Source organism: Aulonocara stuartgranti (assembly GCF_965226115.1).
Source record: "Aulonocara stuartgranti genome assembly, chromosome: 5".
NCBI lineage: Eukaryota > Metazoa > Chordata > Actinopteri > Cichliformes > Cichlidae > Aulonocara > Aulonocara stuartgranti.
In genome coordinates this window covers 24,653,586-24,672,596 of record NC_138943.1, presented here as the reverse complement: position 1 = coordinate 24,672,596, position 19,011 = coordinate 24,653,586, and the positions used below count along the sequence as shown (strand labels likewise).

Below are 19,011 nucleotides of genomic sequence, written 5' to 3'. Positions count from 1 at the left end.
GCAGCAGCTGGACCATGCAACGACTCTGTTCATTCATTTAGCGGTAGGGGCGGGGACGCAGCGGGCTGGTAGTGTCATCGCTCGCACAGTGTGCTTCAGGCTTGTTGTTTCTCGGTTGCGTAACATGGGAATCCACGTGAATCGCCAGCAAGCCACCCAACAGACATGCCGCGGCAGACACGCCTACATCTGGTTTGCTATCCAATCCAATAATAAATGTAAAACCCACCTGCCCAATCATCGCTTAATGGGCGTGGTTATGCTATGCCGGGCTCACGTTGCACAAATGTGTCCACCGCTCTGGGATGGATGACGACGTAGCTACGTGACTGAGATATAACTGAAACAAAATACTTTCTGATGCGGTCCGGTGATCAATTAAGGAGACTCGTAACTTTTTAATCTTGAGCCAAGACACGCGTGGAGCGGGAAAGGTAAATATTCCACCAAAAGACGAAAAATTGGGGGCGTAATTGGTGAGTTAGCTTTCTCGATAAACTAGCTAACCACCTGACGCACGGCTTCAGCTAGAGACAACAGTGGATGTAAACATGTGAAATTGAATCATTGTCTTTTTTGTGTGCTATGAAGTCGTTGCGAATGTGTATTATTGTGGTTTGGGCTTTTTGCTTCTCCAAGGAGTGAATGCTGACTTGACTGTAAGCAGTGGTGTAAGCAGTGTGTGTTGCTCATGTTAGCTGTATAACGTCTGCCGTAAGTCAGGGGGCTGGAGCTCACGGGTTGCGCTGTGTTGGCTGGCAAGTTGGTAACAAACTAAAGCTTTTGTTGCTCAATTTGCATACGGTGCATTACTTAAAAAGCAACCTATTATACTTGCTAATACAGTAGCTAACAGGCTATCAGTTTATTGCGTTATTGCGACCTTCGTATCCAGTTACTGTAGGGGGCGCTGTTTTCACCAAGCAACCCGAACTCTCACGGCGGTTAAAAGGTCTTAACACTAAACTACATTAAGTTTTAGCTTTGTCGCTTTGTCCAGATGTGCTTACACAGCAGGCATGATGAGGCATGGGTGCATATGATTATTGAGATTGGCATGATTACATGAGTGGGAGTTAATTGCCCTCACTAAATGCTGTGTTTGTATTTTACTGTCTGAACCTTTCTGATACTTCCATAGACAGTGCAGGTTTTATACACACTGCGGATATTGCCCCTGATAAATACCCAGTATATTACAGCAACCCAGCTAAACCTGGCACACAAAAAACCCAAACAAACTGAAAATAAACTAATGGGAATTAATTGAAAAAGAACTAAATAAAAATAAAATAGAAATTTTAAAAATGTATATGAGAGGTCTTGATAGATAAAGCGCTATGTAATAACTCTGGGTAGGGGACTTCACTGAAACTAGAAGCTGCCCAGTGGCAAGTCAGGTGTGGTGCTATAGCTTCCACCGGAGTGGAGTTGCTGTCACTCCTTCAAAGCATTGTGAGGTGGCCTCTGGACTTACTTGGGTCACTGGGTTCATATGGTGAGGGGGAGTAAGTTGTAGGCTTCTGCTGAACGTTAACAATAAATTTAAAAAAAAAGCCTGTAAAACAGGTAATAATGTTGACTTTCAGTTTTGCTTGTGCAATAGCTTATCTTAGCTTTTTAGGTGACTTCTGGAAGCAGTCTGTGATGGTGTTGAGCTGTGTTGCAGTGTGCATGCAGGTTCAAGTACAGAGCAACAGCCTAGGTCAAGTGTGTTGTTGTGCTGCATAAGTGAGAAAGGACCACAGCATCCTATGTATGCAACAACAATCACGCGTTGTGTTGTGCACGTCAGTACATGTATAATATCTCAATAGCATAATGTTTTATGCATTCTGAATTGAGCAAATCAGTTATGTAATCCTCCTATGAAGACCTGATGAATGATGCAGGGTACTTTCACTCCCTCCTGCTTTTGCTTCTCAGTTTCTGTCCCTCTGTCTTTATTCTCAGTGTCTGGTCACAGTGCCATATGGATGTGGTGGCAGCTGGAGTTTGTTTAATTATACCAATACCATAGAGAAAAAAACTCGCCCAAGATGGCTGGAAGACAAGCGATTTCCTCTGATGACTCTGATGAAAATATTTTTTTAAAAAACCTGCGTTTGCAGGGATTGCAAAAAATGTAAATGCATAATTAGTAACAGCTATTATGTAACCCAGTATCACATTATTATATCTGGCAGAGCCTTACCTGGTCTTGGCAGTATTGATGGATGAGATGTGCATAAATCGCGGATGCTGGGAGAGAGTCAGAAAGCAGTGAGTCAGTTTTATGGCCAGACAGCTGAGTAGTATTAAATAACATGGCAGATTGTGTTTGTTCACATTTGCACAGAACATTTTTTACTTGTTTATGTTTGGCAATAACATGCTCGTACTTTCAAAAGAAGACAAGTGTTTGCTTCCAATTTTAAAGCCTTTGGCACATCACCCATGCCCCAAGTTTAAAGTGGACATGTGAATATATTTCTAGCTCTATATTTTTTATTCTAGGACTGTAGGCTTGTAGTAGCTTTCTAAAATTTGTAATTCACCATAATCCTCAGGCCCTCAGTTTATTCTCCTTGACTCATGCTGTTTTACCTCTCATTGGAGGAAACCCTCCCTTTAAAGCAACTTGCTTATGATTGGATGATCCTACAAGCAGAGGAATTGAATGTGAGGTGGATGGGGATTCCAACTGGGGATGATTCTCTGCATATGCTGTTAATATCTTTGGAAATACATTTTGCCACTTATTTGAGAAAAAGTTCACTGGCAAGATTCCCAACTTTCATGATTGCCAACCGTGATTTTTTCCATGCTGAAGATTATCTGCTTCCAGGTCGCATTGGCCTTTAAGGTGTCATGCATGATCTGTCTGTAGGGGTATGAGCAGTTGCTTATTAGGTAGGTTGACTTAATGATGACCTACAGAAGTGTTAAAGTTTTTCCAAAAAGTCACACTTTAACAAGAAGTGCTGTTGAAAAATGTAAGAGAAAAGATCTGTCACTGCACAACACTTTATTAAAAAATATGTTTTCACTGGCTAAATCTGAAATGAAATACTAACACAAGGACGTGTTTGTGGGCGTAATGCAAGAACAGGATCCTCAGTGTCATTGGTGGTCAGAGACCAAGCCAGCTGAGATCTGCAACAATAACGCCTTAGTTTCGCTGTTTAAACATGAATGTTTTCAATTTGTAAGGTGTAAAATACAGTTTTAGAGTTGGCTCCTCATAAATGAGATTAAGTTTACTACAGTTTACTTAAACTAAGCTACAAACTGAAACTAGATGTGGAAAAAAAAACATGTACCAAAAAGAAAATAACAACAAGACTTTTTAAAATAAAAAACTAAGTGAACTTGGAATATATATATATGGCGTTTATTTTAGTTTGGTAAAAATGCTATCACGTCTTGCCTGATGAGACATCGATGGATGTGTTTATTGAGAGTCTACACGACTGAGAGTAGACCAAAAATATTTATCACGATATACATTTGAAAATTTGCGATAACGATATAACTGACGATATAATTGACACTAGACAAAATGCTTTAAAACTCCTCAACTTTATTAGTGCAAAAAAAAAAAACCCATTAATGTATTTTCACTTAAACAAGCAGCTTTTTTAAGTGCATTAAGGTTATATAAAAAATTAACAGTGCAAATGCAAATTTCTTGCTGACAGTTTAACCAAAAGGCATTTCCAGTGGAAATTGGCTGACATATCCTGAGCATAACCATATCCACAAAACTTAAAAAGAGGTTATACACACACTCAGTACGGTAATATTATCTTGAAGCACAGTACGTATCACTCCGCGAGGCGCCTGCCTACGATAGCCGTAATGCTCCGACAATCCATCAAGCGGTGCGGGTTCGTAGCTTAGCAAAGTCGTACTGAAACATTTGACAGATATTCGAGCACCATGTACCACATAAAATCAATTAGAGGTCAGTAAACACAACCAGAATTCATACATAAGGCACACGGGATTATAAGGGGCACTGTCGATTTTCAGAAAAATCAAAGGATTGATTTTAAGTGTGCCGTGTTTTCCAAAAAACACGGTAATAACGACAGCCCGCTAGCATGCGCTACCAAAAATAGTGCTTTGTTGTGTATCTGACGGATGAAAGTAGGGCTGCTCAATTAATCGAATTTAAATCACGATTACGATCTGGGCTTTCAACGATCATTAAAAATGACTGAGCCGATTATTAGCCCCTCCCTCGTTTATCCGCGACACCTTAAAGGCCGGTCCGTGAAAATATTGTCGGGCATAAACCGGTCCGTGGCGCAAAAAAGGGTGGAGACCGCTGATTAAGAGGACCCGAGGGAAGCCCGGAAAGCTAAGCAGAAGTTATTTGGAGAGTGACTGCCGTTGGTTGAAAAGAGAGTTTAAAAAAAAAAAACTTCAGTGGTGTTGCACACCATTTTATATTATTATTTTAAAGTCATTGTTAACCCTTTAAAGCCGGTCAGAGCAGCACGCTCCGTTTTGCGTAACTATTTTTAAATCCCTGTAGAACCTGAACCGTGTAAGCTAGCGCAATAATTTGTTTTGCATATGAAACCGGAGGAGTTGTACTTACATCTGATGCCATCAGCTTGTCCTCGGTCACGGTTTCGTTCCACATATAGCTTTGCAAAAATTGCATAAAAAGCGCTTGGAGGAACAAAAACATAATATTCCAGAAACACGCTTTGCCGTTCCTATCAGCTGTTCGTAACACTTCCCACAGTGAAATGATGCACCTGCTGTTTTCTTTGCAAATTTGCATCATAGGATTGTTTTTTGTTTTTCCTGCAGTATATAAAAATTGCTGTATCTCCAAAATAAAACTATGAAGACACTCAAAATAAATTTCCTGTGGTGGGAAACTATTTTTTGCAACTTTATTGTATTTAAAGTTTTGAGGGATAAACCTCTTAAATTTCTCCAAGTAGAAATATATGTAAACAAAACAAAAGCGATTTTCAATTTTTTTTGTAGTTTATTGCACTTTTTTGCAATTTATGTAATTACTATGCACTTAATGCATACATATTATTAAAATATGGGCTATAACAGTTGTATTGATGTATAGCAACTTGAAATGCTCCCACAAATGGCACTACAGCATGTAAAAAAATAATATAAGCTCTGGTGGACTTGGTTCTATAGTAGGTCTTAAAGGGTTAAATAAATATCGTCAAATAATCGTGATCTCAATTTCAGTGAAAATAATCGTGATTATCATTTTTGCCATAATCGAGCAGCCCTAGATGAAAGCCAAACCAGTTCCACACCATTGAAGTTCCAGCATTTTTACAAACCAATTCTGGTTCATCTGTTTCAGTTAACGATCCACTTTCGCTCTTCTCATTCTGCGTCACCGCCATGTGCGTATGTAAACGAAGGCACTGCGCATGCGCGTTTTACCCATATTCTATCACGATATTTCATTTTCTTATCGTTGCTCAACATTACACCGGTATTACCGTGAACGGTATGATATAGCCCAGTCCTAACTGAGAGACAGCTGCTTTCATAGAGTTCAGTGTTTCTGTTGTACTACCTGTTAGGGCTGTTCGATATAACGATATATATCGGATGACAATATAAAAACGTCTATCATTTCATTTTACGCTATTGTTTGTTTCGTGGTGTCGCAAAATAAACTGTTTACGGCAATATTTTTTCATCGTTTTGATGGTCACTGTAGTGGGTATATTAATTTTGTAAAGTTCTCTCTTTCTCTTATATTTTATATAACCACACTACGGACGGACAAGAGCCTGTTTTTATGCGTTGTGGTTAGCAACAATGACGGTAACAGCATCGCGTGTCCGCTTGTTTATGTTCCACATAAACCTTTCACAATAAAGCTCAAGATCCTGTTGAGACTTTTCAAAATAAACTGAATCACGTGAAAGAGCAGATTATTTACTGATGAGAAGTAAAAAAGAGTATAGTTTCATGCATCGCTTAAAACACTCGACTCCAGCTACATGATGCGCAGCTGGAAACACTTCCCGCAAGATGAGCCGCCCGAGATTCACAGAATTTACAGAAAATGTTACATTTTTGTGATTCATATGGTTATCGGGACGATAGAATTCTTATATCGGGATATGAGATTTTGGTCATATCGCAGAGCCCTACTACCTGTACTGATTTTCCTAAATCTTGCCTCTGGCATAACATAAAACTTGATTAGTCCCACACGTGGGAAATTTGTTCCATATACCTTCTATGCAATAATAACTAAACTCAGGCTTTTTGTTTATTTTCTTCTGTTTGCAGTGGAAAAAACAGACCACTTCATCCAACATTCAGCACTGACTGAATGAAAGTCAGTTCATTGTTACCACATGGAACCCATTCCCTTTGGTTGAACATATGAAGACCCTTACCGACTATTGTAACTGGAAAGAAAAATAATTGATGTGTGACCAAAGTGTGGTGATGCCAGGAGGTGACAGCGGACTACATGGCGAGGAGCCTGCATTGCTGTCAGCCACAGCGAACGGTGGAGAGGTGGAGCAGGAGTTGTCCGGGAAGCAGAACGGCAGGGAAACGTCCAAGCACCTCGGGGGTGAAGAAAGTGGAGTTTCAGGTGGAGAGGTGGGACAGGAAGATGAAGAAATGGCGAGTGGTTCACACGACCTGTGTTCATCAACCAATCACAGCCCTGGAAGTGCTTCGGGATCCACCTCAGTTTCAGCTAAGAGGTATTTAACTCCATGTGCTCTCACCATTTAGCCTTTTTTGGGGACTTTCTATGGTGCCTTTCTGACCCTAATTTCTGCAAAGATCCACAACACCACGTGAGAGCTTTTTATCTATTACTATTGCTACACTGTTAGCATGTGGCTCTGACAAATGGAGTACAACACACTGTGACAACAGCCAGGGTTTTAACTTTCTTGCAGCATTGCAAGAATTTTGGCATAGAAGAAAACAAGCCAGTTTCCCAAAATAAACTGGGAAGATGCTTTTTACCAGCTGATCCTGAAGTTCTGCGTCTGTGCTATGATCTATTCATGGTATAATGGTGACAAAAATGCTAACTATGTCAGACAGAGTGAATCTTAACTACTTAAGTAACTGTGAGAAATACTTATCTTTTTATGCTGTTTCTGTGCATATGTAGCAGCGAGCATGCAGAGGCTGGCAAAGGGCAGGACCACAGAGAGGTGATGAATGCAGTGGCTGAGATGAAAAAGAGGCTTCCATCAGACAAACGCAGCCGCAGCAAAGCCAGCACTGTGGAGGCCTTACATTACGCGCTCAACTGTGTCAAACAAGTGCAAGGTAACCTGACTAAATACAGAAGAGTCCATGTAGAATCTTAAGAAAACACTATTTATTTTTCTCCAAATACTGATACTGTTTTTGTGCCTTGGTTTGTCACCTGTAGCTAATAGTGAATACTATAAACTGCTCATGCAAAATGGGCAGGATGAGCGGAGAAATGCCACTGTTTGCACCCTGGAAGAGCTGGAGAGAGTCACCTCAGAACACACCCTTAAAAATACGGTATGCACATCAAACTTAGATGCACAGGTCACAGGTTCTGATGTTATTGTCCCTTTTTTAATGCATCACTGAAGATGTCATAGGACCCACTAAGCATTTGTTTAGAGCTGTTCTGAAATCCTGTTTTGAGGCAGTCTTAAAGATGCAAATACACATGCATATGTACATTTATTTTGCCTCACTCCTGAGCGGGTGTGTGAGTGTATGTGTGTTTATTGCTTTTGTGTGTGTCTGTGACTTTGCTTGCTTGTGCATGTTCTTCTGGGTGCGTACATCTCTTTACCTGTTTGTAGGATTCCTTCGTGGTGGTTTTCTCCCTGGCCAGCGGCCGCGTCCTCTACGCGTCTGAGCAGGCTCCCAGCATCCTGTGCTGCAAGAGGAAGTTTCTGGAGTCCGCCAAATTTGTGGAGCTGCTCTTCCACCAAGATGTCAACGTCTTCTATTCACACACTGCGCAACCCCATTTGCCACCTTGGAGCAACTCGCACACAGGTGCTGTATTTTATTTATTTATTTAGATTAAATAAATAAAATACGGCACAGGGACGGGACAGTTTTGTTTTTTAAGTTAGTTTGCACATGCTAGTGTCTCAGTGGGTATCTAACAGAAATAATGAAAGAGAATATGGCTAACTGACTTCTCTCGCTTCTTTTTCTCTGTAGCCGGCGTTTTGTTTGATTGTGCCCAGGTCAAGTCCTTCTTCTGCCGAATCAGGTCAGTACTTTTTTTTTTCTACATATCCCTTAATTCCTTAAACAATAAATTTTTTTTTTTAAATGCACATTTAATAAAATATATGAGCTAAATTCCATTAAACCCTACATCTGATGTTGCCCTTGTGTATCCAGACTATAAACTGCAGTAATTTCAGGGTTTTTAAATTATGATTGTTGTTTTTTTATTATTAGAATTGTGTAACGTCTACAAGCTTGTGCAACTGTTACAAAATTTCCTGCAGGGTGTAATGAAGTTTCGTTCTGATTGTCAACTCTTCCTCTATAAGGAATTCCATCAATACATGCTTTTTAATGAATGTGTCTGTAGAAACTGTGCTCGGTCCATGGTGTAGTGGTTAACACATTCATTTTATGTGCAAAAGATTCCCAGTCTGAGACCAGGAGGAGACACACGCCTGGATAAATATGAGGGTTGTGTTAGGAGGGGCTTCTGGTGTAAAATGTGTGCCAAATCAAACATGATTATCCATCAGCTCTTGTGACTGAAAGTACCTCCATAGCCATAGAAAATATTCATTTCACACATTCTTACAAGAATTAAATTAGCTGTCATCAACTTGTACCAATAGATATCACTGAAATTTGAAGTAATTGTTTTCATTTTTCATTAGATCTTTATTTTAGGGTTTGAAACTGGTGCAGGTAACGTTTCCTGTTTTCATCTTTGATCACAATAAATTCGGATATGATTTTTGTGTCTTGTGTGTTTTAGGGGTGGGAAGGATCGTGAGGGTGAGATGCGTTACAACCCATTTCGGATAACACCCTACCAGCTGAAGGTGCAGGGATCTGGGAGCAGTGGGGAGGAGGAGGAGCCGTGCTGCCTGGCACTGGCTGAACGCATCATCTCTGGATATGAAGGTATGATACCGTGTTTGTCTTTTAACATGCAGCTTTGATGCTCTGATAGGTCAATGCAATTTTATCTATAATAACCCCAAACACTTTCTGAGAAACTCTTCTGGTATTTCTGATGAACTTATAACCACTGTTTATTCATGTTTTGCACTGGTGTTTATATGATTTGTGTATGCAGCACCTCGGATTCCCATGGACAAGCGCATCTTTACCACAACACACTCCCCTGGTTGTGTGTTTCTGGAAGTTGATGACAGGTCAATACACACAAATTTCCAGTCCCAAGCTTTGAAAATTAATGGCAGTGTATGAAAAGAGCTGATTTTTATGCTGACTGTTCACAGGGCCGTGCCTTTGCTTGGATACCTTCCTCAGGATCTGATAGGCACGTCGTTGCTGACTTGCATTCACCCAGAGGACCGCCCCCTCATGCTAGCCATGCACCGGAAAGGTGAGTTTGTGGGGAGGATGAGTGCAAAAGTTTAGTCTGCTGATAAGAAAACTCTGCATTTCAATGAGCTGACTCAAATTGTATATTTAAATAGATAGATATTCTCTTTTTCATTATACTGTACAAAATGCCAGACAAATAATAAAATAGCTAGTAGTAGTAGTAGTAGTAGTAAATTAATCAACCAAAGCAAGGTGTTTATCCTAAGCATTTACACACGCTTTGAAATTATACGATTTTACCTTTCATCATATAATAAAAATTAATTAATTAATTAGACAAAGATCAACCTGAGGTGATCAACAGCAAGTTAAATAATACACTATGTCATAATTAACAAAAATTAGGGAAAAATGCAAAAGCAGTGTTTGAAAAACTAAGTGCTCTTACTTCTTCCATAGTACTGTAGTTGAGAGAATAAGTAGAAACCAGGGTGCTGCTCTTGACGCAAATGTGAGCACCTCTATGAAAGCAGACATTTGGGCAGTTTGGTGGTCTGGAGTGTTAACATATCTGTTAACATGATGCAGAGGAGAAATGACATCAGCAGTGATCTTAAAGAAGGATTATTAGCCTTTTTCCAAGCAATTGGAATTCCATCATTCTGCAGTGTGAAATACTATTCACATTCAAGTGGAAAACATTCCAAACATTTGCCAGTCTTTCCAGGAGTGAACTTCCCAGACTCCACAGGCCTCAGTTAGCATTTTAAATGTTAAAGTTCATGACAGGACAATTAGAAAAAGACTGAACAAGTATGGCTTGTTTAGTTGGGTTGCCAGGAGAATGCTTCTTCCCTCTAAAAAGAACAACGTAGCACAGTTTAGGTTTGAAGAATAGAACAAACCACAGGACTCCGTGGGACAAATGAGACCAAAAATTGAGGTGTTTGGCCATAATGCACAACGCCATGTTTGGATGGCATCAACAGAGCATATCAGCACAAACGCCTCATACAAACTGTAAAGCACGGTAATGGGGCCGGGTGGGGGTGATCACTTAAGCTTGTGTTGCAGCCACAGGACCTGGACACTTCGGTATGCAGAGGAGTTAATGGACTGCAATGTATTCTACAGTCATTTGTGAGGGCACGTGTAAGCAGAATAACTACAACAGCCTGTCTGAAAAAGAAAAGAAACAGTGTGTTGCAATTGTCCAGACCTCAACCTGACTGAAATGCTTTCCCTTGGTTAAGAGTTATACATAAACAAATACCACAAACCTCAATGAAGTGAAGCAACACTGGAAAGAGGAGTGGGTCAGAATTCCTCCACAATGATTTGAGAGACCGATAAAGTTTCTGACATCATACAGAAAATTATTACTTCAAGTTATTGCTGCTAAAGGTGGCTCTAAAAGCTATTGAATCATGGGATATATTTAGTTTTTAACACACCGCTTCAGCGTTTTGGCTTATTTTAGTACTAAATAAATAGTGAAACAGTTTAAATATCATAATATTTTTATTATTATGTCCTAATACAAATCTTTAGAATTGACAGTAATTTCTTTTTACCGTGACTGTATTTTTGTCATACATTTTATTTATTTATTTATTCATTTATTTATTTATTTATTCTTCATGCCTTGCTTAGTCTTGAAGCATGCGGGCCAGCCTCCATTTGAACATTCTCCCGTGCGTCTGCACTGTCAGAATGGAGACTACATCACCTTGGATACCAGCTGGTCCAGCTTCATCAACCCATGGAGCCGGAAGGTGGCCTTCATCATCGGGCGCCACAAAGTCAGGACGTAAGTTCCATAAGCATAAAATCTAAACCCCAAGACGACAAAAATGTGTGCTGAGGTGTAGAGTTTGGTGTCTGTTGTGTAATCCCCCTGGGTTTCTGTGAAAATGGTGTGCGATTACATGAATGACGCAGTAACAAAGATAACATCACTCTGTTTACTGCCTTTGCCTACAGGAGTCCTCTGAATGAGGATGTGTTTGCTGCTAAAGCAAAGGAGTTTGTTCCAGTAACTCACGAGGAAATAAAAGATCTTCAGGCAAAGATCTATAAGCTTTTCCTACAGGTGAATATGTCGTTGCTGAATAAATGAATTCCAGAAAGCACTCACTTTAAATCCTTTGTTGCTGTAATGCAACAAAGGTGCTGGTATCATGCTGGTATCAGCGTAATAACATATAAAAGCTGATCATGTTTCAGTCCTGTCAGAAAAAGGGAAAAAATAAAAAAATGATTCATACTAAATGGGTTGGAGTTGTAGTATGTGTGGTTTTTGCTTTTTGGTTGCTGTACACAGGCTGAAAAAAGAAGCATTAATATCTGTTAAACAGCAGCATTAATCTGTTCTTCCTTGTGTCTCTTCTTTACAGCCCGTTCACAACAATGGCTCCAGTGGTTACGGTAGTTTAGGCAGCAACGGCTCTCACGAGCACTACATCAGCATTGCATCTTCAAGTGACAGCAATGGCAACGTATGGGAGGACTCACACCGGGAACCGGTAAGACATCACAGTGAGGTCATCATCCAGGAATTCACATGTCACCCAGTTGCCTAACTATCTATTGCCATGGTTACTCATGCACTTTTTTGGGGGGTGCTGTGTTCGTCTGTTTGTGTGTTCCAGATGACTTTACAGCAGATCTGTGCTGATGTAAACAGAGTGAAGAGTTGGGGCCAGCAGGCTTATCTGGATTCCAACCACAAAATTGCTTTCCTTGGAAAACGTGTCACAGGTATCGCAGTTTCACATCCACTGAGTACAAAACAGTTAAAATGTGTTTTTTAAAATTGGCAGATATTTTAAATGTTGGCTGTTTATTTTGCCAGCTCCTCTACCCTCTTCAGCCTCCAATGCTGAGGTCAGAGAGCACAAAGTGAGCAGGAAGCAAACACACATTCCCTCCTATCAGCAAATCAACTGTGTGGATAACATCATCAGGTGTGTGGCGATAAACATGACTTTTTTTTTCTGCAGCACTCAGTCCTTGTCATAATATTGACTCCTGCTTTCCCTGTTGGTTTGCGCACATTTCTTGTGTGTAACCAGATATTTAGAGAGCTGTACAGGTCCAGCCCTCAAGCGGAAGAGTGAATCTCATTCCTTGGTAACCTCTTCTTCCTCATCCTCTACCTCAGAAGATGACAAGCCTGCAGGAGCCACTGACACAGCTCAGGAGATTTCAAATGGTATAAACCCACACACAGCACATGGCTTAGCATTCTGTTACTTTTAGGGTGAAAGGCTGCAATGTTTCTGTCATATAAACTCGTTTTGCTCCTGGCATTTGTTTTTTCTCACTTTTCAGCAGTCGTGGTGGAGACTGAGGTGTCAGTGAGCCCTCCAACTCCAGCTGTAGTCGGGGCACCTCTTACAGACATCACCATGTCTACTAAAGCCATGAGTGTTGTCTCGGTCACCAGCCAGTGTTCATACAGCAGTACCATAGTGCACGTGCCACAGCCTGAGTCAGGTATATAAACATAGTCTTATATCATGAGTGAGACCTGCTCAGATGCTTCTTTTTTTTTTCTCTCTTAATGGTAAAATTTCAAAATTCTCTCAGGAGTTTTGCACACAGAGAAACATTTAGTGCTTTCTTTTGACACTGCCCCCCCCCCCTATGTTTTTCTGTTAGAAGCCACAGCACTGGAGGATGCCCCGATGGGCAGTGAGCCTGCTGATCCTGCCCCAACCCCTGTCCGTCCAGCTCCAAGCCCTGCCGCAGAGGAAAGAAGGTTTGTTGGTCTCACCAAGGAGGTGCTGTCAGCTCACACCCAGAAGGAGGAGCAAGAATATGTAGATCGATTCCGCCATCGCATCCTTCAGAGCCCTTACAGCTCATATCTGCAGCTGGACAACAGCTCTTTTGCTCACTCCCACCACCCAGGTTTGTTGAATATTTCTTTAGCAACGCAGCTGATGTTTTGAAATCTGACAAAGTGTTGGTGCAAATGTGTCTGTGAAGGTTCTCAGTCATCCAGGTCATCGTAGTCAAAGGAGCTTGCAAAGAAAAGCGTCTGGACTTCTTTAAGTTACTTGAAGACGTTTCACCTCTCATCCGAGAAGCTTCTTCAGTTCTAAGGTCAAATGGTGGACTAGTAACTTAAAGAAGTCCAGACGCTTTTCTTTGCAAGCTCCTTTGACTGTTGGTGCAAATTTTTGTGCAACTTTAATTAGATTCTATGATCTCTATACATTCACTGCAGGAGACTACCTGCATCCACTGAGTGCCGGAGGTTGGAATCGTTCTCGAAAAGGGAAGCCAAGACACAAGCGTCCCAAACCCCAGGGTTCGTCAGACAGCTATGCCTCCCCTCCTGAACTCGCTCGCCGTGTCCCTGACTCCTCATGGCCCTCCTCAGAGTCCTCCCAGCCCCAGGTGGGAGCACCCTACAGCCAAACATCTCCAGTCCAGGTGCCATTCTTTCCTGTAATGGGGAAGCCCGGCCCGGAGCAATCACCCAGGACACAACAGCTGCCTGGAGCAGCTCCTACGGGGCTCCATCCTCCTGACCAGCTCAGCTACAACTTCAACATAATGCAACCTACTCAGAGCCTGCCAGGCATGCAGCAAATCCAAATGGAGACCATTCAGAATGTTCAGAATACCCAAAACTTTCACAACCTGCAACCCATAGCTCCAACACAGACCTTCAACCCTTCTTTCATGGCTCCAGTCATGGCTGTCATCCTGCCCAACTACCCCACTTTTACCCCAGGTTACCCATCCATTTATCCACAGTCAGCTCAGTTTATACTTCCCCAAATACCCATCACTATGACAGGGTATGCCCCTGTCAGTGCACCTTTCCCTCAGCCTCAGTTCCAGGCCCAGCCTGGTCCCCATTCTCAAACATCCCCAGGCCTTTTACTTTGCTCACCCAGAGCAAGTTCATCTGTCGGCGAAGAAGAGGAAGCGGCTGGGCCTACAGCTTTGTTCTCTAGTTCTCGCTCAAGTTCTCCACTGCAGCTCAATCTGCTGCAGGAAGAACTGCCCAAACCGAGTGAAGGGCAGAGCAGCACTGGGCACAACCACGCCGAGAGCCTCCATGAACAACATGCCAATGAGGTGAGTCAATCTACCACCTTTTATAACAGGTATGGGTTGAGTATAGGTCTGATAGTTTTCTCACTCTAAATTGCCGACTGATTTCTGACCATCTTTTTTATGATTAGCGTGATGTCGCAGGAGAGTCTGGCAACCATGATGCCCAGTCAACATCCAGCGAGCTCCTTGACTTACTGCTTCAGGAGGACGCCAGGTCAGGGACTGGCTCCAATGCCTCAGGGTCTGGATCAGGGGAGTCTGGAGGCTCACTGGGGTCTGGATCTGGCTCCAATGGAACCTCTACTTCACACACTGGTAAGAAAGGCAATATGCATGCATGCAATTCATGCAAAAACTGCCTTTTTTGCACCATATTTGTAAAGCATAAGTCTAGTTGTTATAGTTTTGACTTTCAGTTTCCAATGTCCGTGTACACCAAGCTTCTAAATGTTGCTGCATGATGCAAACAAGTAAAAGAATGCCATGCAAATGCAAAACAGAGGAACAGCATTTTCAGTTAAGAGTAGGATGGAAGGATGTGAATGAATTTTTCCCTGGGTTACAGGCAGCAGCAACAGCAGTAAATACTTTGCCAGCAACGATTCATCGGACACGTCACGCAAAGCTCGTAAGAGTCTGGAGACCCTGGCAGAGCACAAACACACCTTCGAGAATCAGTCGGAAAACTCCCTGTGGAGCATGATCCAGCACACGCCCGAGCGTGTCATGATGACATACCAGATCCACACCAGGTACACCAATACACTTAATTAATAATGGATAAAAGGGAAACGCATTCTTGAGAAAAGCTATTTTGGCATTACAGATTTGTGTGTGGAATTACTTTTGTGTCTTTCTTGTCATTTTCAGAGCGAACTCTGAACACCGCGCTCAGTTTTTTTGTTTTTGTTTTTTAAATGCAAGATGACTTTCTGATGAAAATGTAAATCCAGTTAAAGATTAACAGAAACGTGTATTTGTTTAACCCATCACCCATCTCGTTTATAAACTGTAGATATTTCCAAGCTGTCCCTCCAATCGAGTCTGGCCAACAGAGAGAGAGTACATCTTTCAGCGTGGGTCCCGCCTACTTTTCAAACAAGTTTCTAAGCTTTAGGATTCACAAATCACATTTTAGAGCCACATTTGAAGTCAGTGTAATCCATTTGCGATCGAGCTCTCAAGTTTGATTTACAATTGCAAATGCGTTCTGTTTTATAGTAACAGAGGCACAAAAGTAACTAATGCAAGCATGAACAGAAATAATGTCAGCCTGTTCAGTGTATATCAGCATTGCTTCCCCCCCCCCCCCCCCGTGACACTTTCACAGTGGCCTTTGAAACCTGGTGCTTTGTACTAAAAATCATTTATCTTCAATATAAAGTGAGGATTATACTCACTAGTTGACTGAGTAAGCGCAGTAAGGTTAAAGGTGAGGCTTTTATGAGGCTCATAAAGTCAAAACATGTGCAAGTGTTGTTTCTTTTGTTCTTTTTAGCAGTCCTTTTCATGATTCTCAAACACTGTCATCTTATCTAAATGTCTCACCTTGTTTAATGTGGCATGGTATTTAGTCTTTTTGTCTGATGGCTTCGCTTATTCAAAGCCAAATGGTACAGCAAAAGGGCTACCTGCTGATTTGATTATGTAATGATGTCAGTGCGCCCCAGGGTGGCTGTGGCTACAATGTAGCTTGCCATCACCAGTGTGTGAATGTGTGTGTGAATGGGTGGATGACTGGATATGTAAAGCGCTTTGGGGTCCTTAGGGACTAGTAAAGCGCTATATAAATACAGGCCATTTACCATTTACCATAATCGGGGAGTACAATAAACACCAAAGCCGTCTTCACAGTACTGTGCTTATTTATATTTATACCAGTTAGATGGACTTCTTATGCCTTATACATGTTTTCTTTTTTATTTAACTTTTTTACAAAAGCACAAACAAGAAGACAAGCAATGGGTGAAAAGATATAAACCAAAAGCATACCACAGAGCAGCATGAATCAGCCTCAGAGACTATGAACCGCCTTTTCTACACTGAATCCCTTCAGTTTAGCAGGAAGTGGTATCTCTTTAATCCACCTTTAAAAGCAGAAAGATCATGTTGGTTTCCATTCTGATAAACTTAGGTCACTTCTTTGCATTCCCTCAAAGCCCATTTTGATTGGACAGGAGCGGCCAAGTTATGTCCAGGTTACATTTCAGGTGTGTCGACGTGCCATACTGTTTAGAAACCCAAACAAATATGCCCCTCACAGGTGTGAGAATCACCCCTGTGCAATACCACTTTTGTCACACATGGGGGAGACAGTTCATCTTCATGCCCTTTACCTTTTCTTCATCATCCTTTATCATCTCATGCTTTCTCTCCCCGCAGGGACCAGAACAAGGTTTTGGCGGAGGACAGGGAGAAGCTTCGAGTGCTTCAGCCCCTCCAGCCCTGGTTCAGCCAAGAGCAGAGAGTGGAGCTGGCTGAAGTCCATCCATGGATCAAACAGCATGCCATCCCACAGGAAATAGACACACAGGTATCGCCACGAATCACTCACTGTGAACATTTTTGTTTTCGTTTCCTGTGACCGTGTGTTTAATGCGTTGCTGTCTCTCTCAGGGTTGTGTGAGCTGCAGCTCAGGTGCAGGCATGTCCCACCCCACTCACCCAGCTGCACCTGACAGTTCCTCACTTCTGGAGAGCCCTCAGCACGACCCGATCGGACTCGTGGTTGACACTTGAGAACTCTGACCAGAAATCACCCGTCATCAGGTTTACAGTGTGCCAGCCCTGTCAGGAACCTCAACAACTCTCACCATGCATCTCTTTTGACCAGTCTGAAGGAGTAGATCCCTGTGCTTTAGTGTAAAATCTAATATGTTTAATAAAGGTCGCAGAGGCTGGACCAGGCCCTAAGGAACAGAGGAGGCGAGAGATGGGCATTTTCTTTCACTCTGCTTAATGTGGCTGTTCTTATTGGACCATGAATATTACATTTTTCCTTTTATGTGTTAATAGAGCCCCTAATGAGGGGGGTTTAGGCTGTATTTAAGACTGTTCAGATCTATGAACCATATATGGAAAGTGCCCTGGGATAAACATGAGCACTGTGTGTACACCTGGTCTGTAGAACAGGAGTGACTGGCTGGGAAGATGAAGACGGTGCTGGCCCAGAGTATCAGAACATACGTCAAACTCTTCTCCAGTAACACTGAGTCCAGGATGTACAGTATGTGTACTACATCAGCTCCTTCGGTGACATAATTAAGACATTGTGATTTTTTTTTTTTTTTTTTAATTAATTCACCCCCCACCGAGGGACACTAAGATAAAAACACATTTGCTGCTTTTCTGTTTTAGGACACCTAGATTTGAATATGGTGTTGTTACTGGAATTTACACTCTTGTTCCGTAGGCTTGTTTCCTTCAAAGCGTTCTCATCCCAGGGTATCATATACTGTCGTTCTGGCAATGCGGACATAAACACAAGGTGTTCTTTGTGTAACTTGTACAGAGTAATAATATCTGCTTTAGAAGGCTGTGGTTTGTGTCCTATTTGAAAGCTTTGGAAACCAAAAGGTTCTTGGTGAAGTTTAGGTAAAGATTGTGCTTTTGGGTTCTCAGCGTTAGCCCTACATTGCCATCAAGCATGTATGATGTCCTGGGAATAAGAATGGGCCGTTTTCCGCATTTTGATCATTTCAAATTGAACTTGGTGCTAGAAGACACATCTAGCCCGTTACTCAAAACTTCCTGTAGCAAGTCCTTTCTCCACCGACCTATCCTGCCCGGTCATCGCCCTGTAATACCTGTAGCTTACCTCTTAATTGTAAACAAACACAGTGTGGCCCCAAATTTCCGCTCATCTTGTGTTTACTAAGTAAATGAATTTCCTTCTATACCCTGCAGCTGTCTGCCTGATTGGATGCATGTTTGTATGAAAGGGAGACCGGGAAGAACTAACTAGCCTCTTGTAGTTCTGTGAATGTTTCGTTTCTTCTTCCTGTACTGAATTTAAATCACAGGTGAGCTTGTGGATGTGTAAAAGTGTGCGTGCTGGCCGACTGCGAGCTGCTTCTTTCGATACACTTGTCCAACAGTGCAAGACAGAACGTGGTTTTCTACCGTTTTTAGATTGAAAGTATATAACAGTATCATGTATTTTATAGGAAATGTACACAAAATGAACTTCACAAAGTGTATAAAAAGCCATTTGTCTTGAATTCAGGGACTGTTTGTGACACAAAGGAATGAATAAATGAGATAAAACCTAAATTGCAGTTTGACATGAGTGTCAGTCAAATTTTTACGTAACATTAAACTCATGCTCCTGGATTTTATTTTATTTTATTTTTTGACTAAAGAAGACCTTCCTCCTAAATTTCATGTTTGAATTTTTAAAGTTGAATTTGATATTTTGTCATTTGAGGA

General features: G+C 41.7%; 1 protein-coding gene across 1 annotated transcript; it reads left to right on the top strand.

Moving 5' to 3' along the window:
* The first annotated feature begins 255 nt into the window (after nt 1-255).
* Nucleotides 256-18,855, top strand: per3 (period circadian clock 3). The gene is given in 23 exon segments (XM_082533114.1): nt 256-434; nt 6,283-6,710; nt 7,133-7,293; nt 7,400-7,518; nt 7,812-8,010; nt 8,182-8,233; nt 8,969-9,117; nt 9,293-9,371; nt 9,459-9,565; nt 11,161-11,317; nt 11,491-11,599; nt 11,904-12,032; nt 12,159-12,267; nt 12,362-12,473; nt 12,582-12,721; nt 12,841-13,005; nt 13,171-13,422; nt 13,742-14,604; nt 14,712-14,898; nt 15,149-15,335; nt 16,966-17,116; nt 17,200-17,238; nt 17,240-18,855. Coding segments are annotated over 22 exon segments (3,963 nt in total). The 5' UTR covers nt 256-434; nt 6,283-6,423; the 3' UTR covers nt 17,450-18,855.
* Nucleotides 18,856-19,011: the final 156 nt, after the last annotated feature.